This window comes from Brachycentrus maculatus, unplaced genomic scaffold (assembly GCF_059751285.1).
Source record: "Brachycentrus maculatus isolate JH-2025_06_01 unplaced genomic scaffold, ASM5975128v1 h1tg000166l, whole genome shotgun sequence".
In the NCBI taxonomy this organism is placed as follows: domain Eukaryota; kingdom Metazoa; phylum Arthropoda; class Insecta; order Trichoptera; family Brachycentridae; genus Brachycentrus; species Brachycentrus maculatus.
The window spans coordinates 620,794-646,879 of record NW_028280919.1 but is presented as its reverse complement, the minus strand read 5'-3'; the positions used below and the strand labels follow the sequence as shown (position 1 = coordinate 646,879).

At 33.5% G+C, this 26,086-nt stretch overlaps 2 protein-coding genes across 3 annotated transcripts in view; both read right to left on the bottom strand.

Annotated features, from left to right (window-relative positions):
* OtopLa (proton channel otopetrin-like a) overlaps nt 1-3,671 on the bottom strand; it is a 91,970-nt gene extending 88,299 nt beyond the window's left edge. For both annotated transcript variants that reach the window (XM_088261815.1, XM_088261810.1), the window contains exon 1: nt 3,224-3,671. The gene's annotated coding sequence lies outside the window, so the exon portion shown is untranslated. The remainder of the gene's footprint in view (nt 1-3,223) is intronic.
* Nucleotides 3,672-12,531: 8,860 nt separating this feature from the next.
* Nucleotides 12,532-26,086, bottom strand: part of LOC148308409 (proton channel OtopLc-like) — a 134,221-nt gene continuing 120,666 nt past the window's right edge. The window contains exons 7-9 of the mRNA XM_088261757.1: nt 21,665-21,825; nt 19,921-20,086; nt 12,532-19,205 (exon numbers count right to left, since the gene is read on the bottom strand). Of these exons, the coding sequence (XP_088117883.1) occupies nt 18,202-19,205; nt 19,921-20,086; nt 21,665-21,825 (1,331 nt within the window). The 3' untranslated portion in view covers nt 12,532-18,201. The remainder of the gene's footprint in view (nt 19,206-19,920; nt 20,087-21,664; nt 21,826-26,086) is intronic.

Sequence of the window (26,086 nt, the reverse complement as noted above, 5' to 3'; positions counted from 1 at the left end):
ATTATAGTTATGTATTATACAATAAAAATTAGGCACTTGTTACTTTGAATGACAGAAAACACCATGCCCATAACAATAAACAAAATGAGAACCGCCAAAGCTCTCAATTTTTAGTACACGCTGTATCCTATCGTAATCAATAACCATAAACAACGGAGTAGGATTGTTGTACAAAAAGCAGGATGGATTATGCCGGTATAATGTGGAATAACAAACTAGGCCTGGCACATACACACACAGTGACGAAGTAGGTACATCATCGTGCTGTAGGTACTCTGTATTCTATGCGTCTCCCCTCACAATACCGTACCCCGCACCGTTCTCCTGGACCAACTAACTATAGCTTGTCAAACTGGATAGTGCCTGCAGTAAAATTTGGAGAGATGACAGGGAAAAGAAGTACCTAATATTAGTCAAAGTAGGAACTAAAAAAAGAGAAGTAGAGTAGAACTCTTCTCGCCCGCACTTGGCTACTCCGCCAATTCAGTTGATCTGACCGTGAACTGGACAAAACTGACTTTTTTAGTATTTTTTGTTGGTATTTTTTCACTGAAGACTACATTGTTGTGTCGGGTCGTGATCCTGTGGTTAGTGTCGCGGACTTTTGAGCCAGAGTTTCTCGGTTCGAACTCACTCTACCACAATTTGATACCTAGTTCTAATAATGAGCCGCTTAGGCTCACAGAAATAGTGTGAAATTGAAATATTTGTGTATTTAATAAAAACACAAATATTTCTCTTCTTTAAAAAAATAATATATTGCTCTTAAAAAATACTAACAGCGATAGTGTGGTTTATTGAATTGATTTTAATGCAGAGAACAATACATACAGTCATTTTTGAGTTGAGAGATTATTGATTTTACCATAAATCCCTATTTTTCTATATTTTCTGATAATCCATTTTTTGTGCATTTCGGCCATATCCCTAGTCTCAAAAGTGACGGATAAGAGGGGTTCTACTAGAGGGATGATTGAAAATATATATAACTCTCTCCTTATCATTCATCGTTCAATTTCTATATGTAATATAAATAATAATAATAAATACATATATTAGTTAAACCGCTAAATATAATCAAAGCTCTTCGACAAATTAAAATCCTTGTTATGAATTTGTCGACATTGAGCACTGACAAGGTTTGACATGACAAGCTGTAAGCTAAAAACCCCTCCCCCGCTCGAGAACCCCCCCCCCACCATTCCCCGATGCGTTACGAACACATCTGCCCCCAATGAGATGAGCTTTAAGCTGTGATTAATCTGAAATAACACGATCCAGTCTCGATTCCTTATCAAGAACGACTTCGTACTTGGTAATCTTGACATATTAAAGATTCGTTGAAAACGTGATTATGTTTGTAATGCGTCGATGATCGAAACGTCAAAATTGGTTTGAACTTTCGAATGTTTTATTGGAAATATATTCTTAATGATACATGGTGCTGTTATTTTTCTTAAATTAAATCCATGAGTAAATTGGATAAATAAAACTACGTTACAAAATTCTTAACTTGCATGTACGTTTGAACTTTAAAACGTTTTCTTGGCAATGTATTTTTAATTATATATGGTGTTCTTCTTTTTCTTAAATTATTTCATGGGTAATAATTTAGATGAATAAAACAACGTTACCAAATCTTAACCTTGTATGTAAGCACCAATGGAGGCATCTACTGTTGAATTTTAAAGCATAGTGCCAGTCAAAAAAATATTCAAGCATGTTGAAGCAAGATGGCTACCAACTGAAGTGTAGATCATTTTGATAAAGAGTATATACTTATGTAGGAATCTCTAAATAATCAATATATAAAAACCGGAAATTCCTTAATTGCCTGTGATTCTGTAGCCTACTTCAATAATGTTTACAAAAAAAAATACTAATACATACTACTACTACTACCATCACCCCGTTTTCCCCGCAGAGGAAGGTAAAGAGGATGGAACGCCACACTCTTCTGTCCTGACATACACTCCTCGCTTCCTTCACATCCATACATCTAATGTACCCACTGATTACGTAGACTTTTGACACCACCAGATTTTAGGTTCTGATTAATACATTATTAGATCCTGATTAATCTCAATGAAAAAAAAACATAGATACGTGCAAGATATAAGTTAACAGAATTAGTTGTTTTTTTAATTTATTATTTGTACCTTGTACCAAATAAAACCCAGTAGACAATTCAATTATTGATATCAAATTAATGAATTGGGATGACTCATCTCCTAAAAGGATTCGTACACCATCGCGGTAGCTTTCTTAAGCTTGTTAGAGTACGGATATGAAACCTCGAGTGCCCGATCCATTGGTGCTATTTTCCTATTTCACTCATTTGGTACCTACTATTCCTCCTGCACTATCTTTTCCATGAAGTGGTAATATCTCGAGCTCCTTTACTTCGTCTTTATCTTCTCAAATAAATTCTACTCCCAGATAAAAAAAAGTCTATCGACTGATCTTCCCTGATATATTTTTGACCTAAGACCACGTCGTTCTGAATTGAATTAAAATGTTTTCAATGTGACACATAGAGCACTACATCCGATTAATGCAGCGTTAACTTTATCGTAAATCACGTGAACGCTAGCTGATCAGTGCAGTCTGCAGTGTCGACGCCTCAAGGAATCGAACCTGTGACCTTCGGTAACTAAACGTAATAACCACCACACTACGAAGGTAGACACATTGAAGAGTAAATATCTTAGTTCGACAATGCAAATATTTCAAATGGTATAACTAGTAACAGGCGCCACAATGTAGTTAAGGTAATTTAATACAAAACATTAAATTTAATGGTATAGTTACTAATTATATATAATGTAGAAGTAGCCGAGGAAGAATAAAAAACATGTCACGATTGTAAAGAAACATTTCCTGAAAGCGGGTTTTAAAATGTTTTAGGTGCGATCGGATCTATGAATATTGAAAAAGCAAAGTCTGACTGTAAATAAAATATTTACATGTCAGTCTATCCTCTGTCTTTACGTTCAGAAATAGTGCGCCATGGCGCCAAATCGGTTATAAAATAATGAAGATTTAAGTAGGTACCCACACAAATAGAGAACTGTTGCTTTGTATTTTTTGATCATGCGTAAGATCATATTTACGAATAAATTTGTTATTATTTTTACATAAATTGTCATAATAAGAGGGTTTACATAATTAATTTTCAATATAGGTTTCATGTTAGATATGTTATAATAAATTAAATACTTACGAAATCATTTTAAAGCCGGAAAAAAACAAAATCTTTAAAGTTTTTTCACTGTTGTACGTCGTTTCACAAAATCGTCTTAGTATACGAAAGAAAGCAGTGAAATCTTCTACTTTTTATACAAAAAAAACTCCAATTACTGAAATCTTTTGTCGGCAATTCCAATACGAAAAATTGTTTCCACTCAAAATAACAACAACACGCGCGACGCACAGGCAACGAACTCCGGACGTAAACTAACCAAATTATTACATAGCGGGTAATATTTATTCACGTCATGAATAGTCGAAAAAAACGTTGAATAGAACGGGTTCCAATCTCGATTCAAAAGTTCAAACTCGACTTGTGACGGCGTTCACAAAGAGTGTTTGCGTTTACTCTTTTGTGAAATGCAACGCGCTGCAAGTACCTTCACAGACCTCAGGCTTCGTTGAATTGCCACGATCGACTGAGAGAGTCTGACAGACACGGGCCTTGTGCAGTCGAGAAATGTAAGCATGGGCACACAATAAGGGCCCTCTAGGGAAGCCAGACCCCCAGACCCCGAGCGTAGGTATAATATTTTACTCCTATTCTAACCGAGGCGACTGCAGCCTAGTGCAGTTAGAACAGAAAAATAATATTAATGGTGCAGTGCTTGGAATGGGGGAGAATGCATTTTGTTCACAATTTTGTTTGATACTTCTCCGTGCACTGGGAAGTATTTTATTTTTATAATGCAACTGAAGTGCTTCCTAAACTACATAGACTGCAATGGTGCCGCGTTGGATGATAATGTGTACAATTTCAGTATTTTTTTAAAAGTAAGTAAACTAGCTAAAAATGCCTGTAAACTAAAATACGAAATGAATAATAATTTTAAATAATTTATAGCGTATTGCATCCTTTGATTTTTTCCAATTAATTTAAATATTACGATTTTTTCAGAATTCACCTTTTGAAGGAAAAGTGATATTTCAGATGCTTTGGCTATTTTTACTAGGAGGTAATATTAAATTTAATAAAAAACAGGTTTTCTATAATCCTCTTTGCGTTTCTAAAAATCCGGAATACCAATAACATGCTTGGTTTCCAAATGTTGATAGCAATGAAATTTCCACAAGGGACAGTTCTTCGATTGGAGTAAAATAACAAATTCGTCAACAGGATGTGTAACCTCAGCGGTAACAGAACAGAGGTGGAAAGTTTTGCAATTTTTGATTTTTTCAATCTAAATAACTAATGACGTCACACTTGATGAATTCACGAATTGTTTATTATTCTTGATATTAAAATATACATAAATTAATTTCTTGAATGTTTTCCGCAGACACTTTGTGGCACATTTTATAAACTTTATAAAATTAAACAACTTTGTTTTAACCACTTTTTTATTTATTATTAGTACACTTTAACCAACCGATTTCGACAAGAACCTTGTCATCATCAGGGTTTATTAAATTGTAAAACATTAAAATTCTAAAAAAATATTAAAATACTCATAGTTAATTACGTTACCTTACCGAAAACTTCCACACACTCCGTACACCATATGAAAATATGATTTAAAAATATGATTTAAAAATATGATTTAAAAACTCCTAAATGTTATTTTACTAAAAAAAGGTGGTTAAAACAAAGTTTTTTTTAATTTTATAAAGTTTATAAATTAATTTCTTTACATGTATGAGATATTCTTCTACAAATGAGAATTCTTTACAGATTTTACCGATTGTAGTGTGTGAATTTTTTATATTAATTTATTTTAATATAATTAGATATGATTTTTTTAAATACTTTTATGTAGCCTGCAATCGAATCTCATCAAAAACAGAAAAAAATGAGATACATCGAAGAAAATATCGATCTACCTTCCTACTCTAACCTGTGGAATTGTGAAAAAAACGAATACACAAAAAAATACAAACCTGCATAATTTATATAACACTGAATCAGTGGCTCGGAGGGCTCATTAACATTTTGTCCGAAGGGCTTTTTTTAAAGGGGCCATCCTTGTGGTCAGAAATAGCTTCTTTCGTCGACTTCAAAGGCTTGCTTAACATATGATGGCCCAAACCTTTGGCCCTCTTTTGAGCCAAAGGTTTAACAGCTTACGTTACACGGAATTCAGATAAACTTATAGTTCTATGTTATTTTATTATTGTATTATTTTACATTATACTCGTTTACTTTTACATGATATATGAATTTAGGTATGTCTGATATATGTATATATATATATATATATATATATATATATATATATATATATATATATATATATATATATATATATATATATATATATATCGATATATGTACATATGTAAATAAAGAGTACAATGTAAGAGGTTTTTTATGTTGTTTTCATTGTTTCTATTTTGAACGATAAACTGCTTCATTACCAGTTTATTTGGACTTTCTTTGTCTATTTTGTATTTTTTATTGATTTATTTAATAAAGTAAACTTTCTGATCATCTTCTTCTCCTGCACACCATGGTGCATAGAGCACTGCATCGTATCCACACAATGTTATCCTGATTGTTGGTTACACGAAAGCAAGGTAATCTTTAAGTTATTTTCGTTTGTTTTTATTTCTATTTATTTATTATGGATTTCGGATTTTGGTTGCGATAAAGTCAACATGTCACACAATCAATCGAAAATCACGTCGCCGGATATTTTTGCAAAAAAAATCGAGAAAAAAATAGAACATTCATTTGAGTGGAGAGAAACACTCACAAGTCTGAAAGACCAAGTATTTGTGGTAATTTCGCTAAATAAATATGGCGTCACAGTGAATGACTATTTCTAACAAAGAATCTCCATTCTCCCTAATGTAAAAGTGATGTCAAACATCATGACAGAAGCGGACTGGTTAGACGAACAATAAAATTAATTATTTATTTTTACTGATTCCTTTGTTGAAAACATAAGGACTATAGCTTTGTATATACATATATGGAAAATATTTTCTTTTTGTTTTATACTGTTTTTTTTTCTATGTTGAAATGTCAATTTTATTACAATTAAACACTTGAATATACCACTTGAGTTTTATTATTAACAATGAGTTTTATTTATATTTACGACTAGTTTCGAAAACGACAGATGTTTTCATCTTCTGGTACAAATTAAAACTAAATTAAATTAAATTGAAATGTCAAATTGTAAAAATAACTCCTATGTGTCAAATCCCAAATTTCTGAACAAGGATTTGGATTCTATCATGTTTATCTCGAAAAAGGCACGAGTTTAAATAATTCAACGATTCTAACTTAGGAATGAAGTTACCATACTTATGTGGAGGGATTTTTTTTTTAAACAAAAAAGGTCCCGGGACTCACTCATGTCAAGATTTTTACTAAATAAAATAGATATACTTATCTTTTATTTCGAGAAATAAAAATACTTTGTGTTTTCATCCACTCACATTTTTATTAACCAACTAGTTTCGGCAACAGCCTGTTGCCCTCTTCAGGGTTTCATTTATGACTAGTCATAAATTTATGGTTAGTTATAAATTAAACCCTGAAGAGGGCAACAGATTGTTGCCGAAACTAGTTGGTTAATAAAAATGTGAGTGGATTAGAACACAAAGTATTTTTATTTCTCGAAATAATATATCAATATGATCCACAAAGTAAATGCTTTCAATATTCAAGATATACTTATCATTTAAATAATTTTACATTACCATATTTTGTCATTTTCACGAATTATATAAATATAGAATGTAATTACTTTTTTTGTCTGATATTGAAAATTAAAAAATATAAATATATAAACCTATTGGAAAAAGGTGGCGGAATGCCGTTCCACCGCGTTACATGAAAAAAAAAGACCTGGTTAAATGTATGATTTTACTTGTTAGTTTATTTATGTACTAGGTATAAACCATATTACTTAACACTTATATACTTAGTATTATGAAAGCAGAGTGAACGCTGTTGAAATGCGCTCCCTCAGACGAATGTACGAACGACGATATAAGAAAGGAATGTAAGGCTGAATGCGGAATAATTGAAAAGATTAGGAAGAGTTCTTTGCGGTGGTATGGACATGTGGAGCGAATGGATAACGAGATAATGACTAAGAAAATATATGTGGCGAATGTGAGAGGGAAAACAGAACGTGGACGACCGAAAAAGACTTGGCACGATCAGATCAATCAGAACCTAAAATCTGGCGGTGTCAAAAGTCTGCGTAATCGGAGGGCATGTATGACTAGATGTATGGATGTGAAGGAGGCGAGGAGTGTATGTCAGGACAGAAGAGTGTGGCGTTCCATCCTCTCTGCCTACCCCTGCGGTGAGACGGCGTGATGGTAGTAGTAGTACTTAGTATTACTACACTCAGTTCTTATAAGTAGTTCGCGTCCGGGGGTGGGGTGCTATATACGTATATACGGACACGTGTCCGTAGAACTCTGCGTCCCTTTCTTAAATACCTATTACCATAACCTTTAATAACTATAGTCAGTGTTTGATTCGTAATGTTCAGCATTGTGAAGGTCATCCAACTGTTGAAATAATGTAAAAGTCAATAATAGCCACCCTCCCTCTATTAAGAACTACATACGTAACTATGGGGAATTAGGGAGATGAGGGATAAGGGCGCGACTGGCAATAGGGGAGCTTCTCTCACTGCGTCTAATATCGCATAGGTATGTACATACAACGTGTAAGAAGTTAAAGTTTATAATATAATGTAATATAACATTAAATTAGAAATAGAATAATGCTAGAAAGCGGTCAGGTTAGGAGTCGTAATAATCGGCGGGTATGTATGAGGAGATGCATGAACGTGGAAGAGGCGAAGAATGTTTGTAAAGACAGAGTGGTGTGGCGTTCTATTCCCTCTGCCTACCCCTGCGGGGAAGCGGCGTGATGGTTAGTTAGTTAGTTAAATGCATACGCTGCGACACAACCTCCCAGTTCGACCGCCAAAATACATTGGCGTAATCGTCTGTATATCGACGGGCGGCGCTTTTGACAAAGTACACCACAGTCGATATATCGATTCTCAGCACTCTCACGGTGAATTAGGAATTCATTCATTAACTGTCTAAAAGTCTTTATGGTTGAAATTCATTACAGGGACAATATCCTCATTTTGGTATATGTGAATAGGTCAATAGTTAATGCAACCGAAATTATCAAAAATAATCATTACAATTTTGAAGTGAAACATGGCAGTTTCGATGCCACGTTTTTTTTTTTTTTTTTTTTTTTTTCCCTGTCACATTTTTTTGCACCCTGCTTATATATGCAAGGTCATGTTACGGGTACGGGATTCTTGCACTTTTGCTTTAGTGCTTTCGGGTATGCATTATCTGGGAGAGAAAAAGAGGTTAGAGCAGCGTTCAGCCGCTTCACTCCACTGCATTGAGCTCCGTAAGTATTATCCGGCTCCGACGTTTATCCTCCTTCATTGTAGTTTTTCATCTCCACAACTAAACTTTCCAGGTAGTCCAAGTATAATTTGGAGACGACTCCGCTTTTTAGCATCTCCTGCGGGTTCAGGGAGTCGATGTTGTGAGCATCACACTCCATTTGGAGAATCCATCTGTTTCGCTCAAACTTTGGGCAAGATCTCAGTACGTGTTCCACAGACTGAGCAGTGGTGCCATCACATGGGCAGCATGGATCAGGACGAAGGCCGAAACGGTTTAAATAGACTCTAAAGGCTCCATGTCCTGTCAGCATTTGTGTGAGAAAATATTTTCTCCCGTGTTTGTCTAGAATAGGAATAGCATCTTGCACATTATCAAAAAAAAATGAATCGATGCCACGTTGCAGATGCTATATATGAACAGGCTATCAAGCTTTGTGAGTAATATTTATAATTGTAGTTTGTGATTATTTACATTTATTTAAATAAAATTTCCGGTGCTAATATTGTTTATTTCTGATAAATATTGTTTTGTTTCCTTTGACATGCTCTTTTTCCCTTCCTGTCTCTCACGAAAAATCTCTCATAGTTCTTTTTTAGTTTTACTTGTATCACATGTGCGGTGCTACACGCATTTTCTAAGCTTCACTATCGAATCCTAATTCCAAACTATTTTTGATTGGATTATAATATAAGCAAGAAGTTAACAACCAAAATGATACGTAAATATTAAAAAAAAAAAAAAAAAACTAGAGCTATTTAGATTTTCAAATGTGATACACTCGTCAATTTATCAATGAACGAATATGTAAAAAAAAGTAGTACAGCATAGAACAAAAGGTTATCAATTTCAAATTCAATGGTTATCTATTTTTCTAAACATTTTTTTTCACATTATTTGACACGATGACCTTATTATCTTTAAGATACGACTGTTGCAATAACTACTTTTACTGTTTTAACGACTAGCACAATAGACACAATATAATACATTTTACTTCATTATTTTTTGACATCTCATCAAAGATTAAGAAGAATATGGAAGTCTGAGCATTTACGGGGCTGACGACCCAGACTTCCATATTCTTTTTCATGTTGGATAAGATGTCAAAAGACAATTTGAAAATAACTTTTGTAATTGGAGATAATCCAGATTTTGTGAACAAGTATTTGGACACACTCAAAATGTTGTATTTTACTATATTTTACCACGATTATTATTTATATTGCACGAGTACCTATATTAATATAAGGTTTCATACAATAAAGTTGATTTTTAGCTAAACTTGCGAAATAAAAATTTTAGCAAAAAAATCACATTATTGTACGAGATCTTATGAGAAATACATAAATATGAATTCTGATATAATATGGTAAGATATATTATATTGTGTCTAAAATTGTGTAAAAACAATTTTAGCTAAAAAATCAACGTTATTGTAAAAGATCTTATGAGAAATATTTTATACGAAAATTAATTCTGAAAACATATGTTATATTGTGTCTAAAATTGTTAAAAAATCATTTCAGCTAAATATCAACTATTGTATAAGATTTTTATAAGAAAGAAATTTATAAATATTATTTCTGATCAAATATGGTTTATGTTACATTGTGTCTAAAATGGAGTCATAATTTTTTTTGCTAAAAAATTTATGTTATTGCATGGGATTTTGTGAGAAATAAATAAATATTAATTATGATAAAATATTGTAAGATATGTTATGTATCTAAAATTCTAAAATAACAATTTTAGCTAATAAATCAACATTATTGTACAATATCTGTTTTATCGTTATTTCCTTGCTCATTCGTTCCACATGTCGGAATAGTCCAAATACACTTTTCTTAATTTTATCGATGATGATTATCTCGGCATTGAATTCATTCTTCATTTCACCATTTGAATACCTGTCTTACACCGTTTTGCCACAGGTTTGTCTGAGATATTGCAATTCGACTGCATTTATTCTACTTGCATCCTTCTTTTGCCAACTCCATGTTTTACTTTCTTGCATTAGTGATTTGAATTTTTTATTTATTTAGAAATTGCCTTATTCTGAATAAAACCTAATTCTCTGCAGGTTTTTCAGAATGAAATCTCATTTCTACAATCATTGCACAACCTTTGTATTCCGTGCTTCATCGCACACCTTGGTTCTAAAACATATCAAGTCACAACCTTGACTATGGTATTACATTACATGTAATATTATTAGTATTATTTGTGTTATAAAACAATATATTGGATTATGCACAAGAAATTAAGATTGAAATGTATGATATACCACTAACACTACCATCACGCTGTTTCCCTGCAGCAGTAGGTAAAGAGGATGGAACAGCACAATCATCTGTCATGACATACACTCCTAGCTCCTAGTTTCCTTCACATGCAAACATCTAGTTACCCATACCCTCCGGTTACATAGCTTTTGACATAATCAGATTTTTAGTTCTGATTGATCTGTTGTGCCAAGTTTTTTTGGCCATCCTCGTTCTGTTCTTCCTTTCACATTTTCCAAATATACTTTCTAAGTATCCATAACCGGAAACACATTGCGAGACCGAGTAAGAAATACCGACATCCGGAGCATGTGTAAGACGGAGGATATTGTGAGGTGGGGACGACAACGAAGGCGATACTGGAATGAACATATAAACAGAATCTCAGAAGACAGACTTCCACGTATCGCCCTTCAAGACAACCCTGAAGGACGCAGACCCCCAGGCAGACCTCCGAAAAGATGGAAGGAAAGACAGCTGGGAGTCAACATCCCAAGAGCGACATGCGGAGGCACAAAAAGATCCCTAGGATCTACAAAAAGAAGAATAAGAAGACTTTCTTAGTCATTCTCTCGTTATTCATTTTCTCTGCATGTTTATACCACCTTGAATAACATTTCTAAAATTATTTTGTAGGTGTCTCAACTATACATGCAACATGAATCGTTCTTCTTTATATGAATTCAATTATCCCTTGTTCAGCCTTACATTCCTTTCTAATACCCTTATTTTTTATTCTGTCATACAACGATTTTCTGCTTCCATCCTTCAATGCACAACGAACACATTAATATGTATCTTGAGCTTAATACATTATATTTGTGCATGAAAAACATGTTTTTTACCTGTTACAGGTATATAAAAACAAGCGCATATTTGAATGGAATACTGTTTCCAAATTTCAAAGCAATCGGTGTTTCGCAAATTGAATATTTTGAATTGAAAATTAACTGGATTATGTGTCATACCTACCGTAGTAGTGCTTCACTCAAATATATATTTATTGTAACATTTTGAGTGTGTCCAAATACTTGTTCACAAATCTGGATTATCTCCAATTATAGGAGTATTTTTCATATTATTTTTTGCCAGAAAATAATATGAAAAATACTCCTATAATTGGAGATAATCCAGATTTGTGAATAAGTATTTGGGCACACTCAAAATTTTGTAAATAAATTATCTGGTCAAATTATAAGCTAAAATGATAAAAATGATATTTTCTGGCGTTTCTCATGTGTGTGATATAATCAAGGATTCGGACCACACATACTAATAAAAGAGTTTCTGCTCAATAAAAAGCTTCTTTTCATATCACCGATAGATGTATCTAGTGAAGTTTAAGTGATTCATGAACAATGTTTCAAAATGGGTTCATATATATATAACTAACTTCCAAGAATTTGAGTAGTGTGGTTGTCAATAATGGGTAAAATTGGTGAATGTTAACACGTGTGTAAAGTGATCACTTAAACAAGCCTATGACGATCATCAGCCCTGTAAATGCCCAGACTTCCATATTCTTCTTTATCTATAATGAGATGTCAAAAAATAATATAAATCATTGTACATACTTTAGAAACTGTCAGGCAGTATTGTTACGATATGGATGTAGGGATGTCAGGGTTTGAGGTAGAATTAAAAAACCTTCTCTGATTACACATATAATACTTTATAAATGTTAAAAGTTATTCACTTACACAATGACCAGTTAAATGCAGTTCATAAATCACACCTGGATTTGTAGTGTAACAAATATTTATCATTTCATAACTCTTGCCATTTTACAAACAGGAATGACAAATAATTTCACAAACGTTATAAATAATCTCTCAATTTAACCAATAATAAATATAAAAAAACAATAACACACTCGAGTTAGCTGCAAGAAGGCGAACAAATTCAACAATTATAGTAAGCTACAGCGGACCTTCACTGAACATTTAAGGCTATAAGTTGAGAATTAAATCTACAACATAATTCAGATGTAACATAACGCTAAATGTATCCTTACATTATGTACAGATGAGAATGTCTATACTATGGACACAACACTTTTGTACATCGGTCTATAGCCTATAATAAATATATTTTTACACAACTCATTTTGAGCATATCAATATCATGGTGTCACTGACATAGTACGAGTCTTTTCTTTCTAAAGCTACGAATACATATAATACATCGCAATCATTCTAGCAGAAGACACTCTAACTCTGTGACAAAAGTGGCAACAAATGCTTTATGGTAATTCTTTTAAATATGAAAATCCGATATATCTCTCACTGAATTAAAATCTATTTCAATCTTCAAAGTTCCATTTTTAATTAAAGTTTTCTTCTTCTTCTTAAAACCCATATCTGCATCTCAATGGTGCATAGGGCACTGCATCATATAAATACAGTGTTATCTTGATCGTTAACACATGAAGGAAAGGTGATCAGCCCTCCGTTTCAGGTACCAGTCCAGGGTAATATTGAAAAAATATTACAGTGAAAAAAATCACTTATATGTATTTGACCCCACCTGGGAATCGAACACGGGACTTCCAGTACGGTAGGCTTGCTCGCTGACCATTACACTACGGAGGCGGACATCATGAATTTAAGTTTTACTTGGTAAATACTACTTTTTCTTAAAATATGATGAGTTCCGCATCATTTTCAAAAACGAAATGCACCGAATCACGTGTCACAATATATTTTAAGAAATAGTAGTATTTACCACATACAACTCAAATTTAAAATGGATAGAAAGTACCGCAAAGTGAGTGCCGAATCAATTAATGAAGCGTTATTGTTCCATTGGAAATGATTCATCAAATTAGCTGTCTTCTGAGCATGGATTTTGAAAAAGAAACGTATATATTTTATGGAATATTAACAAACGAATTTAGCTTTTGAAAAAAAAACATTCTAAATACTAAAATGTAAGAATTTACTTTCAAATGGTGTCCCAGAGTTAACTCATTCTGCCAGAACGAGTGCGGAATATGCAAATAATAATTTGCTGTAAAAGCAGAACATTTCATGTATTCCGAAGTCTTTGGCATCGTAAAAACAATGTGATTTGTTGATAAAGATAATTATATTTATAATTCAGAACAAATTTTTAATAAACAATTAATATACACGAACAAGATTGGCACAAATGGAGCACAAAGCATTTTGTTAGCTGATTGTACTTTTAAATAGTAAATAATTCAACAAACAATATTATGTATTCTTTAAAAGCAGTACTTAAAAAATATACTAAATTTTAATTTCATTTGATCTTAATTTCAGTCATTGAAATTTGGTTTATTTCATTGAAATTAATGAATAAGCCTATATCTGCATTTTTATCAAATATAATACAACTCAAACTCATTAATAGAACCAACAGTCTAAAGAAAAATAATTGAATAAAGGTTTTTGTGATGAAAATGGGGGAGTTTCGATCGACAAATAAGTGATATTTAAAAACATGTAAAGCTGGTTATCCACTACGTTAGCAAACATATAGTGTGTGAAAATTCATAAGTCGCCCAATGGAGATATTGCGCATGCAACAACTGCAAAAACCCATGTTACGCAGTGTGCACTGGGTCAGATCTCATTGGAATCGAATGCTATCTACAGAGTGAGAATAGTTGCACATTTGATGCGTGTGATCCAAAAGTAACAATTGTGGTGTACTACGTTTTTACAGACGTAGTGGATATGGGGCTTAATAAAGAACATGCCAGAAGAAATATATGTATACAACCATTACATATACATATTTATGCAAAGAGGAAAAGAAAGCTATTTGAAAAAAAATAACAAAATATGAAATGTATAAAATTGTGAAATGTGAAAATTAACATATTTTTTAATTCTTATCGATTAAAAAAGCATTGTTATATTTACAATATCAAAAATCTTTGTTAAACTCAAGAGCAGCGATCAGAATCATAATATCAGTAAGTTATCTTAATATCTATAAATAATGGTAGAGTATATTAATTTATACATTGATATAAAAATATTGAACATAACTGTCAGTAATTTATCACAAAAATGACACAAATTTTCAGAAACATTTAAATTCATACAAAAGTATAAAAATGAATATATTATGATGTATATCTAATACTACGTATTCAAACACTTTATGGCACCTTGAAAAATAGCATTTATTCGTAATACTCTAAATAAGAACCAGTAAAATCTAATTTTTCAATTAAAAAAAATAATCAGCTAAAAAATTGTTCCCAGAATTTCAAAAAACAGATTATCAAATTCAATAGTATTATAAAATACAAGGTAGGAAAAGGGGCTTGAGGATTTCTTAAAATTATTTACATTAATTTGGCATAAGGTGGGTGATGTATGAAATGTATTCAATAAAGGGTAGCCTAGCAGATTCAGTACATTTTGTATAAAACATTGTATTACAAATCCATATAAAAATACACATGTGTAGAAATTGTAAAGGGTTGTCACAAGTTTATAGATTTATTAGTGAAAATGTTATTGTGAAATATTATGAATTATAATATTGATTTTGTTTACATTTGAGATTTTTTGTTCTCAATCTAGGAATTTAGAAACTAAGCGTGATAAAGATGTGGAAAATAAAAAAGTGATTTTAAAAATCATGTATTAAATCCAAAGTAAAAGCTTGTGAATTCTAACAATGATAATTTTAATATCAAACTATTTTATCATACAAAACGTTTAAAAAAATTTAAACTCAATAAAATATATCAGACTCAATTCGAATTAAAATAACGATGAATTACTGAAAAAAAAACATGCTAAAATTGTGTTTTTTTTTCAGATTTTTTTTGTGGTTGATAAACCAATATCTTGTACTAATAACTACTCAATCAAAAAATAATACATTGGTAAAAACCGTATAATATAAACATATTTGTATCATTGATTCATTATGGACATTACGTATCTGTTTTTTTAATTAAGTTGAAAAACTAAGTAATTAATTTCATTGAACAAAAAATACTTGATTTAAAATAGAGTTTAATTTAGAATCAACAAGCCTTTACCGGATCATTAGACAGAAATGGTATGAAGTAATCATAGATATAGCCGACACTTAAGTATAAATGCATTTATATACATAATTTTTCATAAAATTATGTATATAAATCAAATATTATTATTGTAATGAAAGTAGAAAAACATGTAGTCTTTGAAATGACGAGATAAGCAAAAGAAAGTGAAATTTATATGAAAGAGAAATGTTTTTGATACACTCACTATTTGTTATAGAAAAAATTTTAAAAAATCCAATTTGACACTTTAAAAAAAAAATATCTATTCATGTTATAAATGTTGTCTGCCAACAATTCTGGTGAATTCCGTTAATTTATTGAGGACTAAATCATATTTTTATAAGATGATACATGTCATTCTGTAGTATTTCCCCATTCCACATGAATGTATCACTTAAGTTATTTTGTGAATTGTGTGAACACAAAAAAGGTGTAGATTTGCAAGAAACGTATACTGTATACTCATGTTTAACTCTGCTTGATATAGAGTACAGAAGAAACCGCCATAGTTGACCCAGTAACAGAAATTATGTCATTATAATTTTTACAATATTACACATTTGTATATACCTAATCCGTTATAAAATGTTACATTAAGTGTTTTAAAGAGAGCAATTTTCACATAATTTTAATGACTTGGCACATAAGCATACATATAAATATTTAAAGTTTACTTTAAATAGAATATTTATACCATATTCTTTACATCATATAATTAATAATTTGAAAGATCGTAATGTAAACTTAATTTTCTGATCAATTTTAAATATATGAGTGAAATAATCATCTTTTTAATGTGTTTTTAAAAAGAGTTTATTATGATAAATATTATGAGTAAAAGCTTAATTTACAACTGAAATTTGGTAAAATATAAGACATACATGATTTGTATGTAAACTGTGAATTAATTTAATTTATTAGACTGGCTATTAACAATCGCACAATTTCTCCAAAGGGTTAAAATATTCATATGATAGTATATTACAAGCATGAAAGGCTTCTTTGCAGCTTTACAAGAAACATGCTATATCGGGAAATAAATTTTTAAATATGTACTCATATGAGATTAATTTATCATGCGTACATATTTCAAAAATCAGTTGCAAATTAAGCTCCAGATAATGTAATGCGTATAAAAAGTGGCTTACATTAATTGGTATGCAGATTTAGTGAGAATTTAGAATATGTATTACTAAGCCGATCACATTTGGTACAATATAAATAATATAGGGAAGACACACGCCATATAAAGTATTGAATAATATTGATTTTGATATAAGAGGCTCTTGAAAGTTTCGACAGACTTTTTTTTCATAGGAATAATTAATAAACACGAAATTTAAATTTATAAATATGTATACTTTTTTTCCTATTTTAGTATGGTATAGTAATATAAACAATTACCTCTTTATTCAAAATTTAAGGGGTCTTAGTAGGTAAATGTCGAATTAGGCATGAACAGCAGGATATATTTAGGACTTACCCCTTGAACTATTGCATATTATGTAACTGAGAGTAAACTTTACAAGATACGTAGTAATTTACCCTCAATAATTATGAACAATAAAAGATTTACAAGTTGTACTTTTAACATTTTCATATATAGCCGAAGTATCTACATTTAAAAATCTTAAAAATATTATTTACAAACATGTTCGTACACTACAAACTATTGCACTTTTCATTGTTTACAAATAATGTAACACGTATCCCAAATGCGTTTAGATCTAATTTCAAACACTGGAAAGTTTAAAGCTTATTTGGAGACATGGGTACCACGCCTTTAGTCTAATGCTACAACACTATCAGGGGTGCCTACATGGAATCATTACTCTGTAATAACTACACTATTCTTTAGAGGAGGTATTCTTTTTGGGCGATTACGATTTTAGTGAGAGTTCAACATATGAAAGCAAACGAGGGTAATTCACAAAGGGAAACTTTCCAAACGAGATTACAAAGGATTTCAAATATGTCCAGCATTTCTTCTCGCTTCCAGTATCAAATCAGACATTCCGCATTTACCGAAACCATCAAAAACTATTCCGTCGATGAACCATAACAAGTTGTATAAAAAAACATCTGAATCAACTAACTGAATTATTATTCACACATACAAAACTGCAGAAGTCATGGCAACATACTTCGTAAAGATAAAACACTTCAGAGTATAAATTATCAAAAATTTAAAGATCATAATGATTTGGTAACAACGTAACATTAGTCTGCAGAAAAGGCTTCGCAATACCGATTCATAATCGCTCAATACCTCCGTTTTAATTGCTACATGTACGTAGGTTTCGTTTTGTACGCTCTCTTCCAGATCTCACACAAGCAAACCGTCGAGTGAAACCTGTAGAATATAGCCAGAGGCATCGAGACGTGAGTTATTATAGTCCAAGCCCACAGACCGTAGAAATGCAACTGGATGGGATGGGACTCGGCCCTGCTCTTCTCCAGGGTGTTGATAGCCCACATGGCCAAGTTGGTGACCAACAGGAACGTCACTATCTCCCGCCCCGGCTTTCTTCTCATCTGGTCAGGCGTAGAAACGGACCTCTTGCTCGCATCCAAGATGAACATGGTTTGAAAGGTGGTTTGGATGAGCGAAGACAGAGCCGTTATAAGAACGAGAATGGTGTTTTTCTCTATCGTGAAATGACCGCCGATTATAGTAAAGGTGCTGTAAATAAACATGCCAGTCTGGGCTCCTATGAGGAGAATGTTATCTAATTCTAAATTTCTGTTGCCGTCGTATCGTAGGTGTCGGACCTGTACCATTCCGATGAGCGTAGCGAGCGTCGTCATAGCGTACAGAGTCAACTCGCAAATATTAACTTCTATCACAGCCAAGTTTACGAATTCTTTTTTCGAGATGAGAACAAAGAAGAGTATCAAAGATATTATCGTCAAAACTAATATTAGGATTCCGACAAACAGTCCTTTGTGGGCCCGAGCGCAGTCCACCGAGTAGAGGTGCGGCGATCTCTTGTAAGTGAGTCCTTCCAGCTTCATCTTGCTCAAAACGGCCGCCATGTTTTTGGAGGGGTACTTGGAAATGTTCTTCCACATTACGTACAAGATGGCGGCGCAGATGAGCGAGTACTCGATGGTACAGGGGAACAGGAATGGCGAGGCGTCTTGGACTAGGGTTCCCATGATATTGCTTCTCCGGCACTCGAATATGTGATGGGGGCCTTTCAGCCCTCTCGCCACCCTCAAGTGTGCCGCTGCAGGGTGGTCTGAGGGGACCGGGGTTGCCAAAATGCTAAATGTATTCTTCAAAGCTGAAACATGAAAAAAATAACCTTGTTTTAACTGATATTGAAACACAATTATTGCCGGTGTACAGAGACATTAACTTACATAAGTAAACACGCCACGAAGGCAACACAATTATGCATAAGATAAGTATCAAATCACATCAATTGAGTCAACATATTCCGAGAAGTATTTGTGTTGCGATTGGGGTGCATTCATTCAAACAAATGGATATGTTGGCTAGTCTCTATCGCTATCTATTGACACAGGGCATCTCATCAATCTGATGAGATGCCCTGTGCACCACTAGGTGAGCAAAGTGGTCATGTCAATTTATAATATGTTACTCTAGACTAGTATCTGTGTAGCCTGATAATTTTGACATCATTTCTCTAACAATTAAAATACACAGCACTATTAAATTAATGCCCCATGACATAATTGATGTGGATTAAGTACAAAGAAGAAGAAGTAGAAATGTTTGGTGCTCATTTTGGAGAACATTATTTTTCTTAAAAATATATTGGTCCTCATGACTAATGTGTTAGAAGTTACGAGTCTTTTTCTTCTTCTTCTTGATGTAAGACTTGTGGCCTGTTTTTAAAAGGGGTTAGCCTCCTGCAATGTTGATTCCCAGCTGTCAATCCACGTCTTTGGTGGTCTGCCTGGAAGTCGTCAACCTTTTTAGGGTTGGCCATGCAACGTAAAGTCTGAAGAGTCTGGAGTTGAGAGTACACTCACTTATCCTGTGCGATATTCCGAGGGTGTCATTCTCCGGATTGTAGAAGGTGAGAATCTCGTGCTTGGTCTCCTGGATGAGCACGTTCAGCCACACGGACAGGTTGGTGCCGACCATATGCATCAGCCCGAATCTGGCCACCACTTTGTGCTTGTAAACTTTCATTTGCTAAAATCAGAAAGAAACACATTCAGTAATATTGTTTGAACTCATAGTTGTTCGCTGATAAAATATGCCTCTAACTGACCCTGTCGTAGTAGCTGCTTCTTATTTCAATTTCTTTATTTATTATAATTTTCATTTCTTTGTCAGTTAAAAATTATGCAAAATGCATCAAAACTCGTGTCACAACAGATTTTAAGAAACTGTAATATTTACAAAGTGAAATTTGAATTTCAAATAATTTAAGAAGTTGACAATTTCCTCACTCGCTAAAGATAACAGAAGAAAAACAGATTCTTTAACACGTTCAGTGCGTCAAACATAGTTCCCGTGTCAATACAAATATTCCAGCCAGCGTTAACAGGAGTAATGTTGAATAAAGATAAGGATTCGTGGCCGATTTAATGTGTTTTGAAAACACGAAAGAAAACACTTATTTATGATTTTTAAATCTTCTTCGTCTTATTCCTCATTGCTGAGGGTTGTGACCCTTGCAGAAGCAATGACTCTTCTCCAGTTATCCCTTGACTGCGCTGCACGTAGCGCTCCAACCACTGAGGTGCCTGCTGCTGCCTTAATTTGATCGGTCCATCGTGTAGGGATCTTCCTCTCCCTCTCTTTCCCTCCAGGCTACCGATCACAACTAGTCGTTCCAGGCTATCCTCGTTGCCACGCGCAACGTGTCCAAAGAACTGGAGAATCCGTCGGGTACAGATATTGGCCAGAGTCAAGCCATCCAAGCGTAGTTCCTGGCGAATGGACTCATTGGTGTTTGATGTTTAAATAGAAAGTAGAATTTGATTTTGAACAAAGTATGGGTTTTCAGAATTTTATTTCAAATTTTTATTTTCTTCTTTAACCCTCATCCGCACCCCATTGGTCAATATGGCACCTATGGTAGCACCTTATCAAAGTGAGACAGTTATCTCAGCATCTTTCTGTTAGAGAGCAAACGACATGAGATTTTGTATTTATTACATAGGGTACTGCATAATATAAACGCATTGTTATCTTGATCGTTAACACCTGAAGGAAGGGCGATCAACCCTCCGCTTCAGGTATCAGTCCAGGGTAATATGGAATAAATATTAGAGTAAAAATAACTTATATTTATTTGACCCCCCCCCTGGTAATCGAAACCGGGACCTCCAGTACGGTAGTTGAGCGTGCTGACAATTACAGGATAGAGGTGGATTTTTAAATTTTATTTATCTAGTTTGAGATGTCAAAAGTAATATAGAAAATAACTCCTAATTGAAGATAATCCAGATTTGTGAATGAGTTTTTGGACACACTTAAAATGTTGTTTTAGACTTTGTTTTCGAGTTCTTCGTAGATTATATTTCTATACGTTTATTATATATTCTTGTCTATCTAATTTAAACCCGCATATTCAAGTGATGAACGACAAAAACAAAACATGCTGAAAAATATAAGTTAGAAAGGTCATAATATTGTGCTAATATTAAATAATTACGTACTTTCAGGGCTCTAAGTAATCAGATGAAAGTACGCAATGCGTACATTCTCATCGATGTTAATTGAGATAAGAAGTTGGTCTATGGGGGAGGTGATTGGAGGTACCTCGTTGTTGAGGAAGATGAAGTACATCTGGATGAAGATGAAGGCCATCCTGGTGGCGGGGGTAAGGGCGAGCAGCACGTTGTGGCAGTTGGTGTCCGGCTCCAGCTCGAAGTACTGCCCGAACTCCAGTCCCGAGTAGATCATGGACCCGATACCAAATGCTGCAAACAAAAACGGACTCATAACATATTATGCAATACTAATCTTCCCCGCTATCTGCAGTTGAATATCCAGAATAACGGGAGTTCAACAAGCTGCTCTCTGGAAAGAAATCGGTGAATAAATTAAGAAGATTTAAGATTTTGAACAAACGAACATTACCATCTTTATTTATATTAGGATTGTAAAAAAAAAATATTACTGCCTTAAAATAATACAATATGAGAATGATAAAATAAAAATTATCCCGTTTTACATACAACACAAAGAAATGTGTAGTTTTATTTTATTTCTAGATGATCCATGAATTCTTATACCCACGAAATATTGTTTAACTTGTATGACAAAATTGGTTTAAATTATTTTAGACATTTATTTGATTTAAATCTCTGTATTTAATTTTTTCTGATTTTACGCAAACGAAAATAACAGCCTCAATTTAAGGAGATCCAACAAAATAAAATGTAATTCAATTCAATTCAATTCAATTTATTCAACAAAAAAATAATATATACATAACAAACAATATTCAAGGCGTATATAATAAAAGTAAGCAAGAAGACTTAAAGGTGTAGAAGAATCCCGCTTTGGAAAACTCCTTCGGACACATGGAACAGATCAATATCCAATGTGATATTGTTCAACATAGCGGTAGCTCTTCCTACAGGCATAACCATCGGCAGGTTGGTCCTGTGTATAGGAATGTGAAACAATCTATGTCGACGCTGTCTTAGGTAACTATCGGGAACATACAGACCAATGTTCCGGATAATTTCAGGATTATCGATCATACCGCGCAACAATCGATAAAAATGCGTAATCAAATACACATTCCTTCTAGTCTCTAAACTATTGTAGCCAAGCACACCCTGGAGAAACTGGGTCGGGTAGAGCCAAGGATAATAGCCGTACTCTCTCATAATTCTAACATAATTCATACCAAAAGGCTTATATAAGCAGTCGCTTCGAAAAGAAACCTCTCGCAATCTGTCTAATGTATTGTGTAAATAATAATATTAATCACATTTATATATAACACAAAAGGGGATGATTAAACAAGGGCGCAAAATACGGGACCTGTATAAATACAGACCCCAGTCAGGAAATTGCAAGTTTACTGTACGAAGAAGAACAAGAAAGGGGATGATGAAATATCTACCTGTGAGAAGAATCAGAACAAGTGGGAAGATTCAATTTAGACTTTTGCAATAACACAAACATTCGAGATCTTACGAATACTGTCGTATGATTCTGATGATAAAGTACCTAATTAAAATATGAGAAGTTTTGCTGATAAAAAAAGTGTCGAATTAAAAACAATAATAGGGCGTTTGTGCACTACACGGAATTTTACCGCCCAGCACTTCAGTTAGGGCGTTTGTCCACTACACGGAATTACACGGAATATTATTGTGCTTTTGTCCATCTTTCTTCGGATCGGAGCTCTTGATCGGTGCGTGAACACGTTGTGCGTAAATTATTATTCTTCTTGTTCTTTTTGTAGATCCTAGGGATCTGTTAGTGCCTCCGCATGTCGCTTTTGGGATGTCGATTCCCAGCTGTCTTTCCATCTTTTCGGAGGTCTGCTTGGGGGTCTGCGTCGTTCAGGGTTGCCTTGGAGAGCGCTACGTGGAAGTCTGTCTTCTGACATTCTGTTTATATGTTCCTTCCAGTATCGCCTTCGTTGTCGTCCTCACCTCACGATATCCTCCGTCTTACACATGCTTCGAATGTCGGTATTTCTAACTCGGTCTCCCAATGTGTTTCCGGTTATGGATCGGAGAGTCTTCATCTCGGAGGTTCAAAGTCAAGATTTTGTTCTGGAAGTATCTGCTCTTGCCTCAATCCCATAAGTGGCTAAAATTCGATCACGCTAAACTGTCGTAGTCGCTTTAATTTTCCAAAACCGGACTGCCGGACGGTAAAATTCCGTTTAATGCCGTGTAGTGGACAAACGCCCTTTAAGTTTTAAAACGATGATTGGTTTTGATTGGCTTGTACTTTTGTCCATCTTTCTTCGGATCGGTGCTCTTGATCGGTGCCTGAACACGTTGCGCGTAAATTCGATCACGCTAAACTGTCGTAGTCGCTTTTATTTTTCAAAACTGGACTGCCGGACGGTAAAATTTCTTGTATTGCACAAGCGGCTATAATCTATTACATATAAAAAAGGCAAAATAGATGTAGGCAGAAGACAGCTCTCCTAGCTCCGGAATATACGAGATTGGACGGGGATCAGAAATTGAGGTGCTGTTTAGAGCTGCCCAAGACAAGGACAATTACTCTCAAGTGATAGTCGATGTCAGGGGGAGCTGACATGGCACATAAAGAAGAAGAAGAATAATCTAGTATATTTTTGATATATCAACATAGATGAAGAAGAACATGGAAATTTAGGCATTTACAGGGCTTAAGATCTGTCATTAGCTAGTGTATAAAGTGATAAACACTATTCTACTCATGATTGACAACTACACTACTAAAATTTCGGGAGTTATATTTATGCTTTAATCGGAAAGATCTTCTTTATACTTCTTCGGCGACATTATGGTTGAAATTAGTTTGTTTTTGTAAGAAAAAATCTCCATTAATGTTGAGATAACAAAAAATTCTTATTTATTGATTTGGCATTTAATTTGCAGTTAATCCATTTTAATTTATGTATTAATTTATAAATCAAACAGATTTTTTGAGTCTACTAAGTTGTCCTTCGTTTGAAAATGCCATAACTAGGCGAAACAATTGTCACAATATTAATTTTTATGTGTTTTTAATAAAATACAACATAGTAGACTCAAAAAATCTGTGTTTGATTTAAAAATTAAAACATAAAAAAATCTTGATATAAATAAGTCCTACATTGAACGTCTCCAAAATTTCTGGACAAAAATTTAAACACACTTAAAATATTGTGAATCTAATTATAATCTAGTAATTAATTGCCCTATACTGCAGTTAGTAAACAATTGTGGTCTGGAGGATTTCTTTTGATATCCTAAATAAAACAGTTGGAGAAACATCGACGTTTGAACGTTTTTGTGGTTGCGAGTACATATACTTTTTTGTACCTGAACGTGCGGGATGCGGCTTGTTGCGTTCGGGTGATAATATGGCGAAAATATCGCAAATATCAATATGAAAAAAAACCGACATCAGAATCTATTGAAATATCCATTTGTTACATATTTTCTTTTTAAAATTTATTTCTATTGCATTTATGTATGAAATGCGAACATCCCTTGTAGAATTATGAGAATGTCTTGCGTAATAATTCGTTCCAAATTAATGGTCCGTGATTCATCCCTTCTTCCTCCCTATCTTCCCGGTGTCCCACTGAGTTGTACCTCCAATGTATACGGTTATCAGCTTTCATATCTGGTAATTTCGTCCTTTGTAGCAGTATTTATTTCTGTGGAATCAGCAGGATCTCTCGAGTCGATGAGTAAGAACGCCGGTATGCAATAAGCAAATATAAAAGAAAATATTATGTATACAGATTATCGGTTTACAGGGAACCGGGGTTTATTGTAGCTTCATATGATAAAAGGAGTAGTTCTGATGGAATAATTAAGGAAAATTACTTACAAAACTATCATATAAAACCCTTATCCGCACCTAATGGTGCATAGGGCACTGCGTCATATAAATGCAGTGTTATCTTGATCGTTTACACGTGAAGGAAAGGTGATCAGCCCTCCTCTTCAGGTACCAGTCCAGGGTAATATTGAATAAATATTACAGTGAAAAAATTACTTATATTTATTTCATCCATATATAATTTTTTTATTCTTCTTAATACAATACATTTTCTTCTTCTTCTAACCCTTATCCGACCCAATGGTGCATTGGGCACTACATCGTGTTGACGAAATGTAATCTTGATCGTTACTTCATGAAAGCATGTTATCACTCCAGCGCTTCAGGGACCAGTGCAGGGTTCGTTGTAGCTAATAAATAAATATAATAAGAATAAAATCACTAATATTTATTTTTACCCCCCTGGGAATCGACAAGACCTAAACACGCTAAATATTATACCACGGAGGCGGATATTTTGAATAAACAAAAATAAGGTAATGACGACAGAAAAAATCGAAACGATGTTATTTAGTACTAGCTGTATTTAATACCCAGCTACGCATTGGTATGGCTCAATCTGATTTAATGGAAAATAAAGAAAATAGAAAGCACATATTTCCAATAGGCATAATTCCACAATGCTTGTGGCGCAATGAAAATATTAAAATTCTGTGAAAAAAACAG